This window comes from Pundamilia nyererei, unplaced genomic scaffold (assembly GCF_000239375.1).
Source record: "Pundamilia nyererei isolate P.nyererei 1_Seehausen unplaced genomic scaffold, PunNye1.0 scaffold00018, whole genome shotgun sequence".
Lineage (NCBI taxonomy): Eukaryota > Metazoa > Chordata > Actinopteri > Cichliformes > Cichlidae > Pundamilia > Pundamilia nyererei.
The window spans coordinates 1,410,080-1,436,143 of NW_005187419.1; the positions used below are offsets into that span (position 1 = coordinate 1,410,080).

A 26,064-nucleotide genomic window follows, 5' to 3' on the forward strand; every position below is an offset into this window, starting at 1 on the left:
CTAGGTCACTCTGCTCTCCGGTTGCCTAACACTTCAACATTCACACAAGTAAAATACACATTGTGTAGACGTAGTCATGTTGATACGGTCTAGCTTTCCATGTACAACGCTGGAAGTTGTTGGTGGATATTGGCAGTGAAGTGTAAATTCACCGCAGAACGTCCTCCCCACCACAGCGCGCTTCTGTTGGACACAGACTGAGCGAGTACACAACTGCTGCTGCGTTCAGAAAATGGCCGACAGATTTTCTAGGTTCAACGAAGAGCGTGATTTCCAGGTAATGCATGTTAAATATTTGGTCCACCTCCATATTTTTTAAAGTGTCGAGGTGTTTCAGTAAGTTAATATCTATTTGAAGGTTAAGGACAGTTTTGACGTATCGTGTACACCATCGTGCATTTCGCTCTAGATCCCCGTTGCTAGCACTGCAAGCTAGCTATGCTAACGCTAGTGCACTGCGGCTCTTTTGATATTAACTTGCCTTACGGCTCAGTGTTCGCCTGAGTGCTATATTTGACCCATGTCTTGGATTATCGTCTTCATTATCAACCGTTTCTTTCTGAAACTACAAACATTTAACCAAGCAACAGCAAAATAGATACTGGAGTCCCAATTAGCTCATTAGTGACCTTGGGCATTCTGATTATTTTTCGACATATGCTAAGGATGGATAGTGAGCTAACATAGCTAGCTTGTACGCACATTGAGCTGTTGTAGCATTAATAGCCATAAATGACTGTATTATTTTGACAGCTGAAATTCCACCACAGTTGGTCATCATCAGTTCAAGATGAATCTAGCAACAGATAGCTGTCGGATATTATTCAGAAATTGCCCCCGGTATCGACTTGAAAACACAGAGTGTAAGTTAGGAGCATGTTTAGCGACACATTTTAAGTACAGTGTCCTTGGTCATTCATATACTGATTATCTGCTAATGTAACTGTGTAAATGAACTGTCTTTTAGCATTGGTTTCACACCGATGACACTTTTGTTTTGTTTCCACCCGCATTTAAACGTCTGGCTGAATATTGACACAGTAACTGGGAGTCTTTGTAAATATTTTGCGTTATCTTAATAAGTACATCTCCGATGCCAGTTAAAAATCTTATGTTTGTCACATGACGTTATTCAGGTTGTATATTTGGCTTGGTTCTGTAGCTGAATAGATTAATTTCACAACCTCTGTTTGAGCTGTTTGTCCCCCACAAGCCTATCTTGGATCTAAGACCGCACCCAGTAGAAACCAAATACTGTTATGCTTACTAGACTACAAAATAAACTTGCATCTTGACTGTTGGTATTGTTTAATTATAAACCCTTCGCTAGAGGGTCATTCGTCCACTGTGTAACTCAATTCTTTCAAACATCTAAACGTTTTTTTTTTTAATTCTTGTGGACTTCCCACTTTTGACGTTGTTGTTGTTGGGCGGTCTATAAGCTGTTACTGCAAGTGAGAATAAAGTAACTGTTTTAACATCTGTTTGAAATGTGTTATCTGGTTCAAAGATACTTCAAAAGAGTGGATACATGGCAGTGTGGCGATTTGAATCTCAGATATCATTCTGATGCACATGTTAATGCTTTTCTGTTCTTAATTACAGTACACTAATGTGGAAGGAGTTTTAATAAATAAAACAAGCCCATCACCAACACATTTAGCATGGAGATTTCAAAACACTGATTCTAGGAAGCATCACCCTATCTATTTGAAAAACTTGCATTGCCTCATTGTACATACATGGACATAGTTCAGTTCTTTTTGTCATGTCTATGTCCCCTTTATTTTATACTTTTTGTAAAAAAGCAGGAGACTTTCTGTGTTGATAGCAGTGTTCTGGCTGGGTTAGTTTATGAGTTTAAAGCTTTTAATTGAATGCTAATCCATGGATGAATGCTTGTATCTATGATTTCTGCTCCTATTTCTTAGATTTTTCTGTTCCGTTATTAAGATACATTTTAAAAATGACATTAAAGCATGTAATCTTTTGGGCTGGTGTTAAGCTTTTTGGTTAAAGTTGGGTGTATTTTGGTAATAGTATCAAACATAATTACAGTTGGAAATCAGCTGTTTCTTTGAGCAGTGTTGTGACAAACTACCAGACACGCAATTAAGTTCTAATTATAAGCTTGCATATAAGAAACTGTTTTGTTTTTTCCTCCTCTGCACCCACTGTGGAACTTGTTTTTTTTGCTGGTTTGTCAGTGAGAGATGAATTGCTGTGTGGTCTGAATGAGTCTGTTGAGGGCAGCTCCAGCACAGCACAGTAGAGCTCTGTATGTGAGAACTGCTGCGAAGGCATTCATATGCTCAGTATTCAGAAAGTTTCTCTCTGACTCCATGGATAAAAGCTTGCTGCCAAGCAACACTATTCAGGAAACACCCACAGATGGTCTACCTAATATCTATAGCACAACTAGCCCAACAACCCTGTCCTCTTTAATGACTTAGCAGTGCTGTTGGACCTGTAGAACATGACTAGTCTTGACTTGCAGAATAATATAACACAATTCATGAGCTCCTGCATAGAGTAACTCTCATTTCCTAATGCGATGTGGTATGGGACATCTATTTAACTGCAATAGCACAAGTGGCAGTTTACTCTCGTAATGCAGATTGGAGAACATGGTCAGAGTCATTTCTATGCAGCACTGGTGTGGGGTTCATGTATTAAGAGTCAGAGTGATGAGGAAGCAAACGGCAGTGAAAATTAGAAGTCATTGTGGTGGATAGAGGCAGTGTTGATAGCACATTAAGTGGTTTGGACAGAAAGTCAGTAGAAGAGGAGATGAGGGGGGAACTGCAGGGAGCCATCGATTTGTTCACAAATAAGCCCTTTGCGCTTCCCAAGCAGCTCTTCTTCTCATAATCCCCGGCTTCGCTCATACTGATGCAGGGTCCTGTTTCGTCTGAATTAATGACAGCAAGTATGGCATCTCATCACCTCATTATAGTAGGCTGAATTAAATAGTTGCTTATCTCTGCAAAACCAGGCTTCCTGAAAAAAAAGTGCTGCAGTTCCATTGCCCAGCCACATAAGCATTGGTTTCTTTTGTTTTTAAACAGACATTTCTTTTCAGAGTTTCACAAAATGACCAAAGTGATGTATGCTGTAGAGTATTAACAGTTATCATCCAGTGCAAGAAGACTTAGGAATATAGAGGGGAAACTAAATATTCTTCTGCTTACAAAACTTTGCTTCTTTTTCTTTTCTATTTTTTTTAAATAGTTGCTTTTGATTTACCTGTCCACACTAACCTGTTTGTAGATGCTACAAGTAAATAGTAAGTAATACACCGTCCAATATCTTTGTAGTCTTTCATAATTCTGAGGGTAGAATAAAGCAAACTCATAAACATGACCTTTGTCTCTCCTCTGCTGCCAGAGAAAGGAAGCCATCTGTCTCTGAGTAGAAACTGCTCTGTAAGCTCACTCCTTCAGTTGGGGTGGTAAGCCCATTACTCACTCTCAGCCTGACCCAAGATTCAGTTTGTATTTCTAAAGCTATGCTTCATATTCAGTCAGATATCCTGAGGAAGCATTAAGTCACTGTAACTGCTGGAAGAAATTTAACGTGAAATAAAGAAATGGAACTCAGCTGTCACTTTAGTTTTTAGTCAAGGTTATCAGATCTTTTAGTTATTTGTGTGCTGGTCTGTTGCTCAGTGTAAAGGGCGGCGTAAAGGTGTACCAGGCACAGGACACTCCTCCCTTCATATTGCTGTCTCATTGTTTTGAAAGTGCAGACATAAGAATCAAGCAATGTGTTGTCTTGAAATGCAGATTTTATGCTCATTCCTGAGTTCTTCCTACAAATTTCTTCCTGTGAACTGCTATCAGTGCTGCAGCAACTAATGGTTATTTTCACTTGCGTGTCTAAGTAACAGCTATTTTCTCAATTCAGATGAATCATTTGATCTCTGAAATGTGAGAAAATTGTGAAAAATTACAGATCTTCGTCTGTGTTTAAAAAGCGTGTTTTGTCAAATTATTAGTCAGAAGACCAAATGATGTTAAGTCATTTTCAAATAAAAATATTAAACTGCTTCTTTTATCAAAGTAGTTGCCAATTATTTCTTTATTAATTGACCAGTTTTCTACTAGTTTTCTACTTTTCTGCTTTCTGATATATTTCTACTTTACACTTTTAAATGTGTCCATCAGGGTGGGAATCACTTTGACCAGTATGAAGAGGGTCAGTTGGAGCTGGAGCAGGCATCCCTGGACAAGCCCATCGAATCGGTAAGGCTGCATCCATCATCCTGCACCATTGGACCAGCTGTGAGAGTGGATATGATTGGTCCAGGGAGCAATAAGAACAACACCTTTTACTCCATTCATACTGTCCGTGTAGCTGCATCCAGTGTTTTCTTGAACACATTGCCACCTAACTTGTAGAATCACTTGTCTCATGTGCATTAATATCCTTTAAGTCCCCCCGCCCCACTTCCCATGTCCTATGCCTACTCCATTTCTTGTGTGACAGTTCAAAATAAGTATGTATAGGCTAGATGTTCCTGTTTTATGTAGAGCTTAAAGATAATCGTTAGATTTTTGTATCAGTTTCCCATTAGTCATTGTTAGTCATCTAAGCGCTAGGAGAAGAAATTGCTGTGAAACCATGGAGTGGATGAAGCACTGTCATTAGTGGCTGGTTTTTGAGTACTTACAGAAAAATTCATACATATTTTAATATGAAAACTGCATACACGTTACACATAGGTGTAGCATGAGTTTATATGCTAAACAAAGCTGGTCACTTATATTTTTTTATGAGTCACTTTGAGATTTCAAGGCTTTTTTAAATTTGTATTTTTTTTTAATTTAATTTATGTAGTCCTAAATAAAGTCTTAAAAAAGGAAGACCAATAGAATGCATTTTGCAGTGCAGATATGTTTTTAAAATGACCACATTAGTTAGTTTACAGTTGTATATCTGATTGTTTTGCAGTTTGTCAAATTTATGTTTATGAAAACTATGCAGTGCTTATTCCACCCCATTTAGCAAACAAGCGAGTGCACATTAGATGGTGTGAGTGGATACATTTGTGTTTGAGTGAGTGTGTGTCTATGTAGCTTTAGAATTTGTGTGTTAGTGTTTGTGTCTATAGGACAGTTATCTTATTGTACACAACTTGGGGTGTTCGACATTTCTCTCCTGCAGCGAATTGGCCCCTATTAGCTAAGCAGCAATGACCCGGTTTGTATTTGCACGCTCTGCTTTCTTACTCCTATCTTTAGGGTCCTTGTAACGCTTCTCTGACTATCTTTCTCTCTCTCTCTCGCTCTCTCTTGCTCTCTCTCTCTCTCTCTTTGGCTATCTCTGTTTCACTACTGTTAAACTTTACATCTATTCTCTCTCTACCTCAGTTTCTCTCTCTCTCGCTCCCTCCCTACTACACAGTGATTCGGTGTACAGTACCCTCTGTCATTCTGTGCTGGCATGGTGCTTGTGCAACTGGGACTGCATTTTTCGCTGAAAAGGCACTTCGATAATAGCGCAGGCAGCTGTCTTCTTTCTGTCTTTCTTACTTTCTCCATACCCCCGTTCTGTCTCTCAAGCAGTGTGGTGAGCAGGCTCAAACTCTGCTTACTTTCAGTTTTAGGTCACTTTATGAAGCATGTCAGATAGAATCAGTAACCACATAGAGTTAAATAACTCTGAAATACAATTAAATTATTATAAAAACAGAAACAAATTCTTTAATCACAGAGTATACAATAGTAAATGAGTATAATGATGGATGAAAAATTATGAACTCAGGTGAATTATAAGTACTGTAAAATAATTTCTAACCTCAATATTAGCTTGAAAAATAACCTGCATGTTTTGGACTAAACATAGCTGTATGCTATAAAAGGATTTTACCGAGCCTTTGATTTGACCAAGCCTTGTTGAATTTTTAAGAAAGGGTAGTAGGTAGTACTCTGTTAACCAAGAACATTAAAAGATTCTATCTATGTAGAATTTTATGTATGAAGCAGTTCCTCACAGATACAAAAATGATTGTACCGTGTGGGTTAGAGAGGGAGAAAACAGTGAGGGGGAGAGAGGTGGCCTGCTCACCCGGCTTAAGTGGCTCTTTTGCTCCTGCGCTATTATTTGTGGAGGGGTCCTGAGGGCCATGCTGCAGCATCACACAGCTCCTCACACGTCAGCAGAGGTGTTGTCAACTGTCACTTAATTGCCAGTACCGTTAGTGTTATTGAACATAATTGTTTTGGATGGTGCATGCTCAAAAGCAAGGTGATTTTACCGACAGTGCTGTGCAAAAGTATTTAGGCACCCACCATTTATTCATATTTTCCTTTCAAATAGCCAGACCTTCTTGTAATTTTTTTAAGTGGCCTTGTGCAATAGCTCTCCAGTCTTTCTGAAGGTCTTTAAAGATTTTTCTTTGGACATTAAATACTTTTTCATGTATTTTAAGACTAGCTCTTAAAACGAGAGGCCATTTTCAGAGGCTATTGTTTCTTTGTTTTTTGTTTCTTTTCTTCTTCTTTTTTTAATGCCACTTAACACTGACCTGTGAGTCACTGGAGCATAAAAAAGGCACCTTTTCAAGATTTGAACCTGTGTTGTTTCTACTCTACTCATAACTGAAAATGTAGCAAAGAACCACATTTAAATAATATCCTTAGGCACTTTGTCACTAGCCCCATGTAATGTTTTTTTAAAAAAATATTTGAGTTTCAAGAACTGGAGGACAAAATGGCAGACCTTTAACAAAAAAAAAAAAGCAAATAAATTTATCTGAAAGAAAACATTAAACGTGAGAAAAAGAAACATGATATTGTTATCAATATGTGTGGAAGAGTTCAGGAGAGGGGTACAACCATTTGTAAGACCTGTTGTAGGCTCTGTCATGGTTTGGGGCTGCCTTTCAACCAGTGTTGTTTAAGATCTTTTCTAAATTTAAGGAATTATGATCACAAAAAATACGGGCAACACCTTCATTTTTCAGCCTGACAACGGTGCAGTGCAGTAAAGGCATGCCTTTTTATAGAAATGCACACTTTGGAACATTAACAATCATGGATTGGTCTCCCCAGACCATGGCCCTCAACATTATTGAAGCACTGTGAGATCATCTTGGCTGAACTTCTGTTTTTGAACAGAACTTCTGTTCTGTTCAAAAAGCAGCCATCATCCAAAGAAGAGTTTTTAACTGACCTCTAATTAGCCTGGAATACTATTCCTGAGGACTGCTTAAATAAATGATAAGAAAGCTTAAGAAGGTTCAGGGTGTGCTGATGAATAAAGGTGTTCATTCCAAATTTTGACTTTCATACTCATTAGAATTGTACAAACTGTTTTTTTGGGGTTTTTTTTTTTTTTTTTTTGCAGATGTTTCAATAAGTCGCTTCACCTATTTCCCATTCACTAGCAAAATATAAATAACCGAGGGGTGACTCACGACTTTTGCACAGTACTGCAATGCAAGCAAATATCAGATGATATTTGGTGATTCAGAAGATATTATGAGGCTGTTCTTAATTTTAAATTTAAAAAAAAAAGGTGTAGTACAGTTTTTAAAGCAAAAAACGTAACTATATTACGCTGACCAAATCCCCAAAAGCATGTTTTAAAAACAGAATTTCATACTTGGATGTAAACGACACATAAATAGAAGTAGATCTAAAAGTCTGCATTAAATTTTAAGCGAAGTTTTTATGTTGACACTTCTATCACAGCTTCCTTAGTGAAAACTTCTAAGGCAGTAGAATTTGTGGCACTTGATCACCAGTGTTACATCTCGGAGCTGTTGGTGAATGCTTTGGCCCAGCTTCTCGGAGCCCCTCTCCAGCCACTTATTGTGTGTGATCTATAGGCAGCTAGAGGTCTGTGGTACTTTATTGGGATCTTTTTTTCTCTTCCTATCTTTCCCATTTGGTCTTTGCTATTTTCTCTAACACTGTTTTTTGCATTGCATGTGTTAACTTGATAGCATTCAGTACTATTTCCGCTCAACACTCTGTCTTAATCACAACTACAACCTTTTCTCCCAGACTCATTTCCCCCACGTCTCTTGACCCTCCTAGTCCCTCAATCCTACCATCCTCCTTCCTTCCCTGACCTGACCCAGTACCAGAGCGATATGCAGTGGGCAGCCTCAGAGCCACAGAAACCACACAGATGTGCAATCCAAGAAACATGAGTATTCAGGCCACAGGGAGATTTATTTCTTTATTATGTATTTCTAGGCTTCTTGTAGACATTATGATTGTCTCAAAGTTACCAAGGTTCTAAGAGGAACATTTGGGTGACAGTGTATCAGCTGTTACTGAAGTATGTAGGGTCTTGCATTACAGCCAGACAGTATCTGACACAGCTGTTTGTCCTTGTTTGACGTCTGTCACATAAAAGGTAGGAAGAACAACAGCACAAGCAAAAGGTCAAACACAACTGACCCACATTTTCACAACACCACAGGCTCTAAATTTACCACAGTTACCAAAGGGGTCATAATTGAGACTATCACAAATGATTTAAGTAGCTATTGGACATCAACACACTCTCACACACAAAAAGAACAGGAACACTTATCTGTTTGGAGGTGTTTATTTCTTAACTACACTGCTAAATTCCCTCACCTTGAATTGTGGCTTCAGAATTATGAGGTAAGTACGTGTTTTTAGTTATTTTATTTTAAATAAATGAAATAAAATTGACCCCCCCCCCTTTCTCCCTAAATTAGTAAGTGAAATCTTTAAAATCTGCCACATCTACACATACAAATAGGCTTATTATTTTATTTTTTTGCCTTTTCATGCTCTTAGATGGTTGTTTTCATTTAGTCATACGTAGAGTAACTGACAACTACAGAGCTTCACTTTCAAGGCAATTGCTAAAATGAACGAGGAGCTGCAGAAAGCAATCTTGTCTACCACCACTGAAAATACGTGGTTTTTGTTAGCTTCGGTCCATACGTTTATGAGTATGCCTGTCCAGTGTTGGCATGTCTTTGTTAATCTGAGCTAAAGCAATTTCTCACACCCTGACAGGGACACACACATACTGTCTCATTAAAATGGCTGCATAGGCTCTCACTAAAAGTAAATACTCTGAGGTCTCTAAATGGGGTCCCCTGCATATCACTTTCCTTTTTACATATATGTTGCCATGCACTGTGCCATTGAAAGCACATTGCACACTCTTGAACACCTCCTCTTGTAGAGGTCTTTGTTTGGATAACATTTTCTATTTTTTTTTCTTTCTCTTATATTAACAGTCAGTTGGTGGATTTATTGAAATGCCTACCTTTTCTGTTTGTATACAGTATTATGTTTGTTTTAAAGCAGAGAGAGATTTGTATTTTTAAGAACTAGAGAAGCTAGCAGAATTGCAGTTGAAAGCGTTTGGCCGGTTTCTTACGTTGTGTCACGTGTGACTGTTTTTTTGACAGCCCAGTATTTTAAAGCCAGGTTCGTATGGAAATGCCTTCACTCCACTTGCACTGCTGTTGGACTCGCCGTCGTTGCTTTCATCTGTCTGTCTGTCTATTCTTTTGGTGCACTCGTCTGTTCAACACCCAGTCTGCTCCTCATCTCCGCCCTCTAACTTTTGCTGAACACATTTTGAACGCATCGTTTTCTTACTGTCAGCAGTTGGAACTGTTGCCTCATCCAACATGCCCTTGCTGGGTTTTTTTTATTTGTTTGTTTAGTTGTTTTTTGTTTTGTTTTGTTTTTTTGGGGGGGGGGGGGTTCCTAGTATAATTACTTGATTTAAACTCAAAAGATTGATTTGTGAAAGGGAGCATATACATTTATGGCACTTGAGTCTGAGTCTTTTTTTCCCCTAACAACCACATTTTGTGCTGGAAAAATAAATCAGCTAACATCAATTGCGCAGGGGATGAGGGAGTGCCTTTCTCAGCAGTTAGTTCAGGGTGGATTTTATTTTCTCAAATCCTTCTTCATAGGTCAGCTAATTCCCCTCATCAATAAATGCTTTTCTGTGTAGAGTCTTGTCAGACTCCAATATTGCAGTTAAGGACAGAAGCAGGTCCTGTGTCAAGAACAGGAGTGGCTTTCACTGCAGCAAATTCTGCAGTGTTTTCCCCTAACAATAAATTCAGAGCACATTTTGTCTATTAGGCATGAAGAAATGATCCTTAGTGGCCATAAAGCCTCTAATTCATATAAGTCCTTGCCCAACTGCTAGGCAGCAACAAGTAATAAACAGTGATTTGCAAGACTTTTTAATTTAGCCTTCAGTGTCCTGATTTAGGAGTTGATTCAGGCAGTCTGTCTCCAGTTGCCTTCCTGCCATGTTAGTCCCAGCGCATATTTCCCTCTTATCTCATTCTACAGCGGAAAGGATCTGACATTTGCACAGTAAAGGAGTTAAAAAAAAAAAAAAACCCCAAAAAAACCAACCCATCAAACTGTAACAGAAACAAGACGTGAAGAATTTGAGTCTTTCTTGAGCATTTGCTGCAAACATCAGCCAGATGATTTGGATATGTTATTCTTGTCACCAAAATGCAAAGTATTTTTAAGTTTCCTGAGTATGTCATATTGTACAAGTATGTCACTTGTAAAATAGGGCAAAGGAAGGCAACAGTTTGCTTTGAAAAACCACCTTAAAAAAGGGCTACAGCCAGATGTATCTCAATTAAAGTCTCGTGGGCGGAGATGCAGTATGCACACTGCGTGTGTGAGTACCACTCCCCTTCACATGCACTAACTCATACAAGCCCAGTTCACTTTCACCACCCTAGAAACTCACCCTCATCATGGCTCAGCCTGCTCTGTTCTGCTCCCAACCTCCTGTTTTTACCAAAGAGAACTAATTGAGCCCCGTTGAGCCATCACTTTCCTCTCTGTGCCTGAACCACCTGAGACTAACACAGTTGGAGTTTTGTTAACCCGCCCACACCCCTCAGCCCGCCCCACTCCTCTGTATGTGTACCATTCACAGTGCGCTACTAACACCGACGATCCTTTTTGTTAAAACTCTTTAACAAAAAGCTGCATGCAGTTTTTTTTTCTGTTTAAACCCCTTCACTTTCTGTTTGTGAAAGTTGATGTCAATCTCTTTGTGATTATAAATATCCTTTTTGTTTGGTTTGTATGTTTTTTGGTAGAATGCAGCACTCTGGTGAATGTTAGACAAGCTTGGAATAGTTATAATCACAACAGCAAAACACTGCTTATTAAGAAATCTCATCGTTACCTGTTTATTTGTGCTTGAGGATGTACTGTAGTGTGTAGTGGTGGGACGGTCTTGCATTTCACTTAATGTTTTTGTTTTCTTGCTGACCCATACTAGTGATATAACGGTCTCCGACATGCACATTTGGGCCCCACAGTGTGCTAAGAGTTCCTGTTGTGTATGTTTTTGCACTCCTCTTGCCTCTTTGGTTCATTATCAGTTGCTTGATCTTGTGATGCATTTGTCATAGAAATCATTAGTATTAAAAGAAAAGCCTTGCACGCACGTTCAGAGGCCTCAAGTAGTTTGAAGGTATGTTTTCTCATTTCTGAATACTAATGGTATCTATGAAAATATCAAATTATAAGTGTTGAAATTGGTGGGATGTGACGATTGATAACAGACCAGAGCCGCTAAGGATGTCCAAAAACAAGCACAACAGCTATTTTTCGTATATCTGGTGGGGCTACATGCACACAATGTGTTCCTCTCTTCACCTGCACACCCGCATATCCCCTCACACATGCATAATCTATCCACCCTGGGCCTTGTAATGGTAATCCAAGGCCCACTAGTTCCACTTCTGTCTCTTCCTGTTGCTATAATTTTTTGTGACAGCTGCATATGTTTCATGGTGCTCTCCTCGTCATGGTTACAGAATCACAGCAAGCTTGGAGTTTCTGGTCTTTGTTTTGTTTATGCTAGATTTCCATACCTGTTCTGTGTTACTTTTCTTTGTGTACTGAGATCTTGCTCTGTAGTGGTTCATATATGTATGCGTGTGATACATATATTGCCCTCTCCTTCCTCCTTCCTACTCCTCCTCCTCTTAACTTCTCAGTTAGTGGATGTGACTTCATGTGTTACCTTTATCAATGGAAAAATATAGAAATAATCACGCCCAGTTTCTTTGCCTAATAAAGGTTTTTAAAATGCACTCCTACTTCAGGAGGATATCTTGTAGTTTACAGATTACATATAGCCTCATGTATTGTTCATAGTTGAATTCAACCCTTCCTCTCAGTCTCCCACTTTTTATTCCCCCACACCCAGCCTCCCTTACCACTCTTTGTGCTGGAAGACACTGATTATTACACGCTGTAGGTGATGACGATAATGACGATGGTGTTGGTGGTGGTGGTTGTGCTGATGATGGTAGCGTGATCTGAGTGTTATTTATTTATTTTTTCTTTGTTAGTGTTTTTTTTATTTTAATTTTGTTTTTATTTTATTTTTCACCCGTGCTACGGGTAAAGCTCCTCTTATTATTGGAATATTTTTGGTTTTTTTCTTCTCTTCTCTCTCTGCTAGGATAACATCGGGCACCGGCTGCTTCAGAAACATGGCTGGAAGTTGGGCCAAGGCCTTGGCAAAACCATGCAGGGTAAGGGCACACTCTTCTTTACACTTAAGTTCAATGTATGATGGTATTGGAACACTATGTATCATTTTCTTTCCTCTCACATTCCCCCTTTTGTATTATTTTATTTTATTTTTTGTGCTAGATTTTCTTTTCCCTTTATCTTTTCTCTGCCTTCTTCCTTTGTATCTGGTAGTGTGAAATTGATTGTTATTCAAGGAAACATTGTAGTTGTTTTTTTGCTCTCATACTGCTGTTACTTTAAACTGAAAGAGGGAAGAAAATATTCTTGACCTTGATTAAGACTTAGGGAAGGGACTTTGGGGCTTGGGAACTAGAATGGAGCTAGTCATCTTCACATAATGCTTTAGTTGACAGCAAAGTTGAATCTGCCCTTTGTTCACATTCAGATTCAGTGCTTTTGAACATACAGTTTGCTGATATGGTGGTTTCTTTGTTGCCTCCAGGGGACATATTTGTTTTATCTATTTCAGATCATGCCCTGAACTTGAAAGCATGTGCTGATCATATCAGAATTTTCTAAATATGGGATAAATAAAGTGTTTATCTTATCTCATTTTTAGCTAAATTGGATTTCTGTTAAAAAACATGTTAAAACATGAGTATTTATTTATTTTAGTTGGATAGGGGTGCAAATAAATGAGAACACATTAGCTGGGTTTTTTCCATTGCAAGAACCTTTCCCAGGGACTAAAGACTTTTGAAGGACCTCTTGATTTTAACTACAGAGGCCCAGAGACCCTCTGGGGGAGTTATTTTACCCCACAAGTCCCTGAACGTTGGAGTGAGATTTGTAGCACTGATTATTTCTGATTCACTTAGTTACCGACTTGTAGCATTTTAACCAGCACTTTGACCAGGCTCATCTCTCGGTCACATAGATGGTAAAAACCAGTTTTGTTACTGTAAAGTGAACCTCATAAGCTGGCAGTTTATAAATATGTTAATCAGCAAGCTAGTATTGAACAGAGTGATGATTCAGAGAAATGCAAAAAAAAAAGAAAGATGGTTTTACAGCCATTATGTTCTAAGTTCCTAATAAACATGCCTACACCTCCGCGCATCTCCACAACCCTACAGGAATGCACTGCATTGCCATATTTTTGTAATCAAAAAGAAGTTTTTATGCTGTCCATTGTGTGGTTGCTGTGTGTGTACTGGTCATCACACGACCTACAGCTCTGAGACCGCAAACAGAAGTTAGAAATAGGGACCATAGGTCCACTAGTAGCTAGCAGACATTTGATCAGACACTGTGTTGGACAGTCCCATTAGTTGAACACTTCTTGTATCATTAAACTCAGTGTGTTTACCCTGTATACCTATGACTTTATACAATTGATGAGTCCAGCATTTAATTTAAAAATCTGCTTTTCTATTACTCTAACTGCATGCCCAAGAACATATTACATTGTATTACTCTATTAGTTTAAGGATTGCTTTGTATTTTGAGAGTGACTCTGAAATGCTCAGTGACCTGTGCACTAGAACAAATTCTCTAAGATGTAAAAGGCTTTAGACTAAAAAGCTGCATTAAGAGAGGTTTACTTTCTCTTGGCCATTCATAGTAATCTAATGGCCTTGTTTATATTGAATTGCACGAACTTAGAAGGCTGCACATAGCTGAGCGTGCGGGTTAGACCTTGGCCGACGTTGGCACCTCATTAGCTCAGACCTGCTGTGCTCATAGGCTCATTGGCTCAGTGGCAGTGGTGCAGAGCCTTGGCATGTCTCCACCAAGCCATTTCCTGTCTCTTCACTGGCTTTCCTGTTCTCATCAGCATCTTCATTTTCTCCTTTTCCTCCCCTTTCTGTTTCTACTCGTAGCCTCACCCTTCCCTGAATTCTGCCCAAAAAGAGTGATGTATAGCATTCTATATGAGTGATGTCAATGCCTTCAGGGCAAGCGAGTCCTTGCAGTCTGTTAAGAGTGGAGCTTGTTTTTCTACATAGCTTCTGGTATTAATCTTATCTGCCTCCTCCTCTATGTCCCTTTCTATCCACTGGATCCATAACATTTTAGTCATGTCTGACTTATCCATCTCCCTCGCTCACTTAGTCTTGCTCAGTTGCAATGCTTTCTCAAGTGCATTGCCCTTCCTGTAAACCTAGCAGTAACATCTGTTTTCAATATTGGCATTTTATTGAGAAACACCACTAATACTGCAAAACAGTGAAAAGCACACGCCCAAATTACATAGTTGTCTTAAATGTGTTGGGGCTTAGGCAGAGCTTGTATCTGGGTTGCTTAAATTTACTTGTCTTATATATACAGATCTATAAACATGTGTCCAGGATAGTGCTGCTTAATTGTTTTCATCTAATCCAGATTTCCTTGTTTACATGGTTCTGGGAATAGGATTTTTCAGTACACTGTATTGCCAAGTAAAAGAGTGAGAAAAGGGGGTCTTGAAAATGTCTTGGACTGTGTGCTTGACAAAATTTGAACACAGACTGCCTAACTAAATAGTGTCCTTAGTTTACCAGAATAATGCTAAGTGTTGACATTTGGCTGACCAGTAGAGGAAGACGAACATGATGAATCCTCTCTCTACTGTTAACATAGAGCTGTTATGTATTTTTTGTTGGTTTTATTTGAGTGTAGAAAGGTATTAAAGTAAGGTAATCACTATAGTCTTTACCTTTTTTGCTCATGCAGAATTACAGCATGCATGGTCACTTGTCCTCCAGAGACACTGAGCTCTCGTGAGCTCTGGTTGTTGAGTTTTATTGTTGCTGCCACCCTAGCAGCTCTCACATGTACATATATGGCCTTGGCTCCTAGTGTTGTCTCTCATAGGTATTCTCAGGCTGACCATGGCCAAGGACCAGAGTAGGCCAAGAGGCTGCTTCATTTCTTTCTGGGCAGGCTGACAAGTTTATGGAGGGTAACAACAGCAGAAATTTCAGAGCTTAGCGTTCAGTAACCATCATTGTTTATTTCCATCTGGCCATGAACCAGTGAATAGCAGACTATTTGATGTGATAAGGATGTGTGCTTTGTGTGGAGGAGAGAACAAGTTGCAGAGGCTGACTGTGCTCTTGTTTTTGCCGCTGGCACCAGTCATGAGATTATGTAAGCATCCTGCTTTGTGGGCAGATGAGACTGCGGCAAATTGTGTCCAGTTGTTGTGCTGGAATTAATGGCCCAGTGTTGGAGCACGCTATCTCCTGTTGAATTTTGCTAATATACTTAGGAGTAGGTATATCACATAGGTGAACCATTGCATCTCATTGAAGTCTGCTGGATAATCACTATAATCTTCCTCTTCTTTCCTGTCCTCTTTGCCTGAAGAGACGGTTGATGAAATTTGACATTAAAGCATTGTGTCCCCTTTTTTAAGTTTTTCACTGTATTGACTCTGTTCTTATTCTTCTTTTGTCCCTTTTGCCCTTTTTTTTAGGTAAGGTTTGTTGGATCCTCTGTATGTCAGTGTGTGTGTGTGTGTGTGTGTGCGCGCGCGTGTGTGTGGGTGGGTGTGTGTGTGTGTGTGTGTGTATGTGTGTGTGTGTTTTCTTTTCCCACTCTGCAGTTGACCTCAGTGTAACACCCCTTTTACAGTTTATCATAGGCTAATGGCCTCTGTCAGCTTCCTCCTCTTTGCTTTATAATCACTAAACCTTTATTTCAATCTGCTTATGAGTAATGTGCTTCAATTTGAACAAAGGACGATCCATTTTAAATCAAGGTAGATTTAGGAAGCTATGATTCATTCAAAATCCTTAGAATCATCATCACCGTGTATGTTAGATTTTTTCCCCCCCCCCTTCTTAGAATTTCCGTGGCTGCTGTTGGGTAATCTGATTGGCTGTAACCATGGCTCAGACTGTGAATGGCTTGCAGAGTAGACAAGTTTTCTCCCCTCTGCTTGTTTGCCTGTTTCTACCTCCAAACCTGTGAAACTCATGTGTATGTGTGTGGTCATTATGTGGAACTGAGATGCGTGTGTGTCTGCTACTGACCGGGCCATAGAGTCAACTTGCAGGGAAAACCTCTCCACCTCTTACACCCCAATTGTCTCTGTCCCCATGGTCACAGGCTCCCATCCTCCCCCTGTTTCTTTGCCCCTTCAGCATAGCATGTTTGTCCCAGAGGTGCACTTCTGCCTGCCTCCAACTGTCATTCACCTGGGGCTTTAAGCAGTGTTGGAGGTAGCACACTAAACGACTACGTTCACATGATATAGGACTATATGACAAAACGATTGGATGCACAATTAACATCTTTAGTTGTACTTGAGTAACGTTGCTGTTCCATAGCAATAAAGAAACTACTCTAAGCACTGCTCAAAGCCTTGCTGGCTCTTCCCTCAGGTACATTTTATGTGTAGTTTGTGTTCACTTTTTCCATGGTTAAGCACATCCCAAAATGAGCTTGCTGGCGGTAGGCTAGCGAGGAAATGAAGGAATCTCAGGGAGATTTGCTAACTGGGCTGACAAGCATCTGCAAGGCAAAAAGCTCAGAGGGGGAAAATGGTGGTCATCCCTAGAGACACCTATTGTCTCAATCTAGATATTTGACCACATCTTTAAAAAGGCAAAAGTATATTTTTGATTCATTACTTTTCTTAGGCGGTAAGCCTCCCTCTAGACCCAAAATACTATCAGACGTGGCAGTTTCTAGTCTTTTTACGCAGAATAGCTCCTTTAACAGTTCTTATTTGATGAGATTTCACTTTTTTTTTTTATTTCCCAAGCTAAAATATGAGGGATTTCCAGGGTTTTTACTGATGTAAAACCAACCTGCTTTTCCACTACAGGAACTCAATGACATATGAGAATGCATACATGCATGTATTAGTGAAATGGTAGCATTCGTCATGATAAAGTTTAAAACCATGTTGTTTGCGCTATGTTATAGTGTTGGTTTATTTAGCACAATCTCCTGAGGGGAGCTCAGATTTTGCTTTCGCAACTTCCACTGCCCCATTTTTTAGCTTGTGTTCAGTTACAGGTCGCAAGTTCCCATAGTGGAAAAGATGTAAGGGGTGGTAATTTGTTTTTTGGGATATATTTTGTTTGAGAAACAAGATGACATCAGGCTAGGGGCCTGGGGACTGGGATAAGTGGTTGGGAGAGAGTGGTGAGAGGAAATCCCTGTAAGCACCTAGCCCTGAATGAAGGGATGAGGGGGGGTGGGGCGGTTGACACACAGTAGCCCCTCTGGTAATGAACCCCCCTAAATCCCATAACCACACTCCCAACCCCACCCTCCCTTCTCTATGTGCCTCAATCTTCCTGCTTAACCAATTGGTGTTTCTTTTTTACAGCGATTTGATCCTGCCCATGTTGTGCTGATGGTAAACTTAGTGGTAAATGTTATTTTATCCCCCAATTGAATTGTTTTCTGTTTGTTTTTATTTCTCCAATTTTTTTTTTGGTTTGTTTTTCCTTTCATCAGAGCACCAATGCTACATAGGCTTTAATTCTCTCTGTATTAGTCTTCATTCTGCTGCTTGTATATTACCATGCATATGTATTACTCTTAGAACATTGTCATTTTGTTTGTTTTCAGTTTTTTTTTCTCCAAAAAACCTTGTGATTCACACCCTGTGATTTAGATGCACATTGTTTTTGTCTGGTCCCTTTCTTTTTCACTGGAATGGGTAATGTGGAAGTATTGTCACTGTGTTTAAAGATTGGTGATAGTTTGGGATGACTGTAATTGTTCATTAATCTATAATTCTAGGCCTGACTTGTGACTTGTCAGAGAGACCACTGCAGTGGCTGGCTAACAGACTAAACCCTGTTTTTGGTTTCACTTCTGCTGCTGCTTGATAAAGGGCATGAACTTACATGTCCAGGCTATCAGTAGTCTTGTGATCTCAAAATCAGCAGTTTTCTTTCACTTCCTTAGTTTGAATATGGCCAGAAAAATCATCCAATCACTGTTAGGTATTCTGTTTAAGAAAAAAAAAAGCCTGCCTAGGTGACAGACACTGCCGTGGGACTGAGAGTGCAGGCAGACTGTTATACAGGGTGCTACTATGCCCATGCATTTGTTTTTAAAATGACTATGTCATTGGGCTATGATGGCTAAAAGAAACAGAGATTTGCAATACATTTTTTCTTACTTTCCTGTCTAGGAAAGTAAGAATGTGTAAGAAAGCCACTGCGGTTGTGATAATTTTGAAATTTTAATCAAAACCAAAAGGTTTTGAACATATTATTTACTCCATTACTTATGTTTCGTTCTCTTGATTGAAAATCATCTGTATTTACGAATAGGAGAATTCTATTTTCTCTTCTTTATATATGGCACCAACTGGTAGTAAGGTTACGTCTTATTTAGCGCCACTGTAATTAAATATTTGTAGTTTTTCCATATGCCCAATGGTATACATAGAAATTTAATTTGTGGAAAAACCTACATTGGATTATTGGATTTGTGGGAGGGGAAAAAAACTGAAACCAAACTGAATTGATAATCACTATCAGTGTGATTAATTATTACATCTGGCTGGCATCAGGAGCAGCAGACTAGTCCAAATTCTCTTTATGCCTTTTGTTTTGAGATTCCCCTGTCTGTCTGTCTGTCCCCCCCTCCTTCTCCTCCTACTCATGCCCATGTTTTACCAGGTAAGTATCCCCCATCCCTTGCACTGTCACCATGGCGATACCTGGCCTGTGACGTCACTCTGCTGTAGTTCAGTGCTTGTGTCCTTTTTTTTTCCTTCTTTTTTTTTTAATTTGACTCTTTCTCTCTGCTTTGTTTGGCTGATTATGAGTGGATCAAGCAATTCAGTGTCAATCTCCAATGTAGTTTTGATTTACATATATTTTATATCTTTAATGTTTCATTCTGTTTTTGTTTTTTTGGTTGTCTTTGGTTTGTTTATTTTTCTACAAGTTAATTTCCTTCTGATCTAGCTCTTTTCACAGCTTACATAACATAGGTTAAGTAAACGGAAGAAAAATCTTTCAGCTTCAGTCATAATGAGGAAAGGGGGGCCTCTGACAAGGGAACAGGTTTGGACCTCAGGACAGTAAATGGTCAGACAGACAGTTCAGCAAGAAGTGATGCAATAGCCCTTAGATAATATTGGGAGCCTTTGTTACTCTCAAGGAGGATGTCGCAGTGGTGTTTTGTGAGCAGTAGCAGCAGCTGCAGCTCCCCACACACACACACACACACACACACACACACACACACACACACACACACACACACAGTCCCTCGAGCTGCAGCGTCCTTGATAAACTTGGCATTCTGGTTTAACAGGACTGCAGGAATGAAAGGATGGAGGAGGGGTGCCAGAGAGGCACAAATGAAAACATACCAGCTTAAAGATCAGTATGCTTTGTAGTGTACTTCTATATCAAGACATTTTACTGAGCAATCCTGATCCCCTTGTCTTCATTTACTCCATCAGGAATCCAGTGCAGCTAATTTGACTCATTCATAATGCAAACCAGCAGCCCGGTCAAATGTAACAGGAAGGCTAAATTGGTTTGTAGCTGGTGGCTGCAGTAAGCTGTGAGAATGGCTGGTGTTTGGTTCACTGTAGCTTTCTGGTCTCTTTGCACTTGAAGGCAAAATTCTCTAACCCCAGCACCCTATGCTCTAAAAGCAGGCTGTCTCCGAGTTGGTTCTTCATCCAAGCATTAAAAAAAGCTCACCTGGTCCTCTCTCTCTCTCTCTACCCTTAGGACGCACTGACCCTGTGCCCATCATCCTTAAGTATGATGTCATGGGGATGGGACGAATGGAGATGGAGGTATGATGCTCATTTTTATCGATTTGTACATTTTCTTTCTTTCTTTCTTTTTTTGCACCTTAAGTGCCCAAGTAGTAGTTTAAGGTGTTTAGATAAATATTATGAACTTGTTTTGACACTGGGGTGAGTGCTTTGACTGTGAAATAGAAATGACTTTGAAAATGAGCAGTTGAGCTAAAATGCTGTGTTATACAAGGTCGCATGGTTTTGAAAATCCCATGTTTCAGGGTTGCTCCTGATGAGTCAACCAGATAGCCTCTGGACCAATCATCAGGAGCTCTAAAGACATTTACATAGCATAAAAACCATACTGTTAAGTATTAAGAAACACTTTGTGAGTGAATAATTAGCACAAATTTTTGTATATCTATCTATCTCATAGTATGGGATACATTCCTTTGCTAGGTCCCTTAAGAGAAGTCTCAAGGCTATGGCACAGTGACTTCCTACAGGACTACTTAAGTATAACGGGTCCTGTTCACAACACGCAGTTCATGCAGAGGTGTTCTGTGTTCAACATATTAAAGATCTTGACTGCCATGGACAGTCTTAACCACTTCAAATACCTTCAGACAATGAATGATGAATGATTCTATTTAATGAAAACAAAACATGTAAAAACCACAAAGAAGAATGTGACACCAACACTGCCCAGCTAAATAAAACTATGCTTAAATTTTCAGCGAGCATCACTGTCAGTTATTTCAGCTCCTGCCTTTAGTCTTTGATATTTGTCTTGAAATAACATTCACCTACCTTGGTCGCATAGATGTTTCTACAGCAAACAGTCAGTCAGCATGATAAACGTGTAGCATGATAAACGTGTGTAACAGCACACAAGCGACACAAACTGACCAACTGTTCTTCTTGGAGTTTCCATGTGCTGTCTTCTATAGTCACTGTAGGGACTCGATGCGTTCAAGTCACATCAGCTCTTCTATGCACCATATTAAACTCATTTTTGGTATATAAGATGAACTTGGACTGGCTTTGACAATGTTGTTGCTTTATGATGTGACTTTTTTGTTTGTCCTAGCTGGATTATGCCGAGGATGCCACAGAGAAGAGGAGAGTCCTCGAAGTGGAAAAGGAAGATACAGAAGAACTGCGACAAAAATACAAGGTGAGGTTGTTTATCTCTTTGTCACAGTGATAATAATTGTTATCACTTGTATTTTTTTGATACTGTATTTTTAAATTTCCCACTAAAAACAGGACCAGATGGAAAAAGAAAAAGCCATCGCAAAAGCTCTGGAAGACCTGAGAGCCAATTTCTACTGTGAGCTGTGTGACAAACAGTACACCAAACACCAGGAATTTGACAACCACATTAACTCTTATGACCACGCTCACAAGCAGGTACTGCTGTTTAGCAAGCATTGCGGTGTTGATGTAGATCTGTTTTTAATTAAAGACACGATGAAATGATGTTCCCGTTTTCTCTGTCTTGCAGAGGCTTAAAGAGCTGAAGCAGAGAGAGTTTGCTCGTAATGTGTCATCACGTTCCCGGAAAGATGGAAAAAAGCAAGAAAAGATGCTGCGGCGATTGCATGAGCTTGCTGAGCAGAGAAAACAGCAAGACCGGTAAGTATTTGTTCCTGGAGTGCCATCTGCTGGATGGGTTGTGTATATATATTTAATGGGACATGGTGAAATTATTTTATAAATGTCACTGGTTCAATATGTTAGTCCAAACTAGACAAATTCAACAAAATGTATTTCATTTCACTTACTGTAAGTTAAAACATATTTTTGTATATTTTCATCTTTTCCAGTAAGCATGATAAAAATTAACGTCAAAGACCTCGATAGTAAAAATTTGTCCAGCATCACATTGGTGTAATGTTTTCTTTCAGAACTCCTGGAAGTGGACCTATGTTCAAAACAACTACAGTCGCTGTTGATGGAGAGAAAGGAGAAGACAGCAACAGCATGACACCCGAGAACAGTATGACACAGTCTTTGGCAGACACTGCCCTGGAAGGATCACTGTCAGATAAAACTGGTCAAGCCTCCCCAAAGTCTGGTCCAACCTTTAGCTTCTCTCTGGGAAAGAATCCCTCATCCTCGCCAACTTCCAGCAACGCATCAAAAGTCAGTGTATCATTCTCTTTTGCCAAGAAAGCACCAGTAAAACTGGAGACAGCAGCTGCTGTTTTTGCTGATCATGGTGAGGAAGCTATGGAGACAGAGGAGAGTCAAGAGGGAGAAAAGGCTGGAGGACAAGATGACACATCAGGCTGTGGCACAGACAGCCCTAAGGGACTGTCTGGAGGAGGTGAAGGAGGAGAAGGAGGTGATGCAGCAGGTACAGAAGAGGTGCAGCAGCCTGATGATGGAGGATCTTTAGCATCAACGCTTAGCAAATTGAAAATGATGATGAAAACCAATGAAGGATATGTTGGACAAGAGCCTCAGTACTACCACTATGTACCACCAGCTCACTGTCGAGTAAAGCCACACTTCCAGTTTTTGCTGTTCATGAAAGCCTCTGAACAGTGTCAGAGCAAAGATGAAGACGATGAGGAAGAGACACAAGAGGAGAACAAGGCTGAAGAAAGTCCAGAACAGACAGAGAGCGGTGTGACAGAGTGCAAAACTGAAAAGGAACATGGCAATGTTACTGTAGATGCTGACCCAGACCTAGTTCCTCTATCAGCTAACGTAAAGGCAGAAGAGGAGACCCCTTCATGTGCAGAAGATGCAGCTCCTGCTGTACCAGCTTCACCCACCCAGAAAGCAGAGACGCGTGATACTGTGGATACAAACGCTGGTCCGAAAATGCCCACTGGTCCCTTCTTTCCAGTCCTGAGCAAAGATGAGACTACAACCCTGCAGTGGCCATCAGAGCTCCTTGAATTTACAAAAGCTCAACCTTCCCTGTCTTACAGCTGCAATCCCCTCTACTTTGACTTCAAACTGTCCCGTAACAAAGGAGTGCGTGGTGGGAAAGTGGCAAAGTCCCCCAAGCCTGGTGAAGACACTGATGACAAGGGACAAGAAGTGAATGCTTCACCATCTGAAGTAGAAATGGCTACTAAACCTGGAACTAGTGCTGACAAAGACAAGCTATTGTCAAAAGGAGAGTCTGGGCAGCCAGAAAGTGAAGAACAAAAGCCCACAAGTGGAAGTAATAGTGCAAAGAAAAAAAAGAAAAAGAAGAAGCATAAGAAGTCTGCAAAGCATTCAAAACGCAAAGGAAAAGAAAAAGGAGCCGGAGAAGATGCAGAAGGTGAGACTGAGGTAACACAAGAAAAGCCCAAAAAAAAGAAAAAACACAAACGTAAGAAGAGCAAAAACAAGGCTCAAGATCAAGCTGAGGCAACAGGTGAAGAAAAGGAAAAACCTAAACCAAAGTCGGAAGATAAAGCTGCTACCTCCTCTGTACAGCTGACAACTGGAGGGGAAGGAGCTACAGGAGCAGAACTGGGGAAGAGGAAACGTGGTGCTAAGGAAGTGCCTTGCAAATCTGGAGCAGAAGGAGGGAATGGAAAAAGTACTGACAAGGCCAACTCATCTGAAGAGCACAGTGGCAACAAAAGACAAAAGACTGACACCAGTGCATCTCAAAGTGCCTCGTGCTCCACCTCAGCCCAAAAGAGTCCTGGCTCTGGTAGACCTCCGAGCAGTGAAAGTGAAGAAGGGGGCTCTAATACCCAGCGCTCACGTCATCACAGGTCAAGCCCGAGGGAACAGCGCCGCCACCATAGTGAAGAATCAGGGCGATCCTGCAGCCGTTCATCGAGACGGGGGGAACGACGAGGTAGCAGTCGCCGACGTCATCGTGGCCAAACCTCTCGTAGTCGCTCTTATTCCAGCAGCTCTGAGCGCTCCTCAGCAGGCAGCAGTGCCTACAGCCACCGTAGCCGAAGCTACTCAGACAGCTACAGCGACTATAGTACAGAAGGTCGCAGACGTAGGCGCTCCAAACGTTCATCCGACTCAGAGTATGACCGCAGGAGTAGCCGAGGACGTAGACGATCCAGGAGGCATCAGTACACATCTTCCTCTTCAGAAGACTCACGCTCACGTTCACGCAGCTACAGCCGCAGGAAGAGGCACAGACGGCATCATCGGAGCAGCTCCAGAAGCTCCAGCAGCTGGAGTCGCAGCACTAGTGCAAGATCCTGGAGGCGGAGCTACAGTCGTAGCTACAGCTCTGCTAGCCGCTCCTCCAGTTCAAATAAAGGGTCTCCTCACAGGCGAAGCACTAGGGGTCGAGAGGATAGTGACACCCATCGCAGAGACTTCAACCGCTCACGCATCTACCGCTCCCAGTCTCCACGGTCTTCTTCTTCACGAGGCCTTAACCGTAACACCCATTCATCCAGCTCGCTGGGTCTGAGACCAGGGGGGTCTCGAGATGCAGGAGAACAGAAAAACACTCTAACTGCACGACAGCTGTTGGAGAAGGTTCAGTCCAAGAAAAGCTCTGAAGATTCTACCACAGGAACAAAATCTGGGATTAAGATTAAAGACCCACCGCAGGGCTATTTTGGCCCAAAACTACCCCCATCCCTTGGAAACAAAGCCATGCTTCCACTAATTGGTAAGCTGCAGGCAGGGAAAAAGCCAGCAATTCCTTTAATCAGACCTGAAGAGGGAGAGAAATCAGGGACGGGGAAGAGCTCTGAACCTGAAGGAGAGGTTATATTAGTAGAGCCTATAAGGGAGTTCCCACCCCCACCACCACCTCCAGCTCCACCAGTTCAGAAGGTTGAGGAAGCCCCACAGAGCACAGTGACTCAAGAAGAGACACAGCAGCCTGCAACAGAAGACCAGGGGCACCAAGAAACCCGGCCAGTATTTGAACAAGAGCCCTCCATGATGATGCCCCAGTACCAAGGAGAGTCAGGACAAGACCTTTCCCAGAACCCAATGATGGAGTCCATGATGCCTGAAATGCAGCAGCAGCAGGCTGCCATGCATGCCTACCCTGGTTACCCACCACCCAGCTTGGAGGAGGATGGCATGGAGGCAGAGGAGGATGGACTGGCTCCTTTGGAAAGTCAACCAATTACATTCACACCAGAGGAGATGGAGAAATACAGCAAGCTGCAACAGGCTGCACAACAGCATATTCAGCAGCAGCTTTTAGCCAAGCAGGTCAAGACTTTTCCCTCAGCTGCTGCAGCAGCCGCTGCCGCAGCAGCTGCCACTTTGGCCCCAGCGCCCCCTCCACCAGCCCTGCAGCAGATCCATATTCAGCAGCCAACTGTGTCCGTAGCTTCTGGCACATCCATCACCACAGTGCAACACGCCATCCTTCAGCACCATGCAGCCACTGCTGCAGCAATGGGCATCCACCCAGCTCATCCCCACCACCCACATCCGGCACATGCCCAGCTGGCCCAGGTACATCACATTCCCCAGCATCACCTTACCCCCATCTCCCTGTCTCCTTTGGGGCCGTCACTTGGTCATTCTCTGGGACACTCACTGGGGCATGCAGGATTGATCCCTGCCCACCCAACAGCCTTCCTCTCTGGTCAGCCAATACATATTATCCCTGCTTCTGCACTTCATCACACCCCCTTAGCTCTCCACCATGTTCCACACACAGCCCTCTACCCCACACTTTTCACACCCCGACCCTCACAGGCTGCAGCAGCAGCAGCGCTTCAGCTCCACCCACTCTTACACCCAATATTCTCAGGACAGGACCTCCAGCACCCCCCTAACCACGGCTCTTGAAAACAAATGAAAATGAAGTAGTGTGTTCACAACAACCAACCACTAAATGAAAGACTTAACCTGAACTCTCTTGGTTTAGGGTTTTAAATAAAGTCTTTGTTACATCAT

General features: G+C 41.2%; 1 protein-coding gene across 4 annotated transcripts; it reads left to right on the forward strand.

Moving 5' to 3' along the window:
- Positions 1–28: 28 nt before the first annotated feature.
- On the forward strand, positions 29–26,063 carry gpatch8 (G patch domain containing 8). 4 transcript variants are annotated; one of them, XM_005726040.1, is made up of 8 exons: positions 29–277; positions 4,167–4,244; positions 12,475–12,547; positions 20,195–20,262; positions 21,299–21,385; positions 21,478–21,621; positions 21,716–21,846; positions 22,119–26,063. In XM_005726040.1, the coding sequence occupies exons 1-8, from the start codon at positions 233–235 to the stop codon at positions 25,954–25,956; spliced, it is 4,464 nt and encodes a 1,487-aa protein (XP_005726097.1). In that variant the 5' UTR covers positions 29–232; the 3' UTR covers positions 25,957–26,063. The 4 variants fall into 4 exon arrangements, with proteins under 4 accessions (XP_005726097.1, XP_013764502.1, XP_013764503.1 ...); XM_013909048.1 differs by lacking the exons at positions 29–277; positions 4,167–4,244 and adding exons at positions 5,167–5,202; positions 9,410–9,428; XM_013909049.1 differs by lacking the exons at positions 29–277; positions 4,167–4,244 and adding an exon at positions 17,815–17,856 and having other exon boundaries at positions 6,785–12,547.
- The last annotated feature ends 1 nt before the right edge of the window (position 26,064 follows it).

Coding starts and splice junctions, on each gene's coding strand:
- gpatch8 (XM_005726040.1), top strand. CDS start 233: ATGGCCGACAGATTTTCTAGGTTCAACGAAGAGCGTGATTTCCAG. Junction 12,548..20,194: donor CCTTGGCAAAACCATGCAGG/GTAAGGGCACAC, acceptor CTCTACCCTTAG/GACGCACTGACCCTGTGCCC. Junction 20,263..21,298: donor TGGGACGAATGGAGATGGAG/GTATGATGCTCA, acceptor TGTTTGTCCTAG/CTGGATTATGCCGAGGATGC.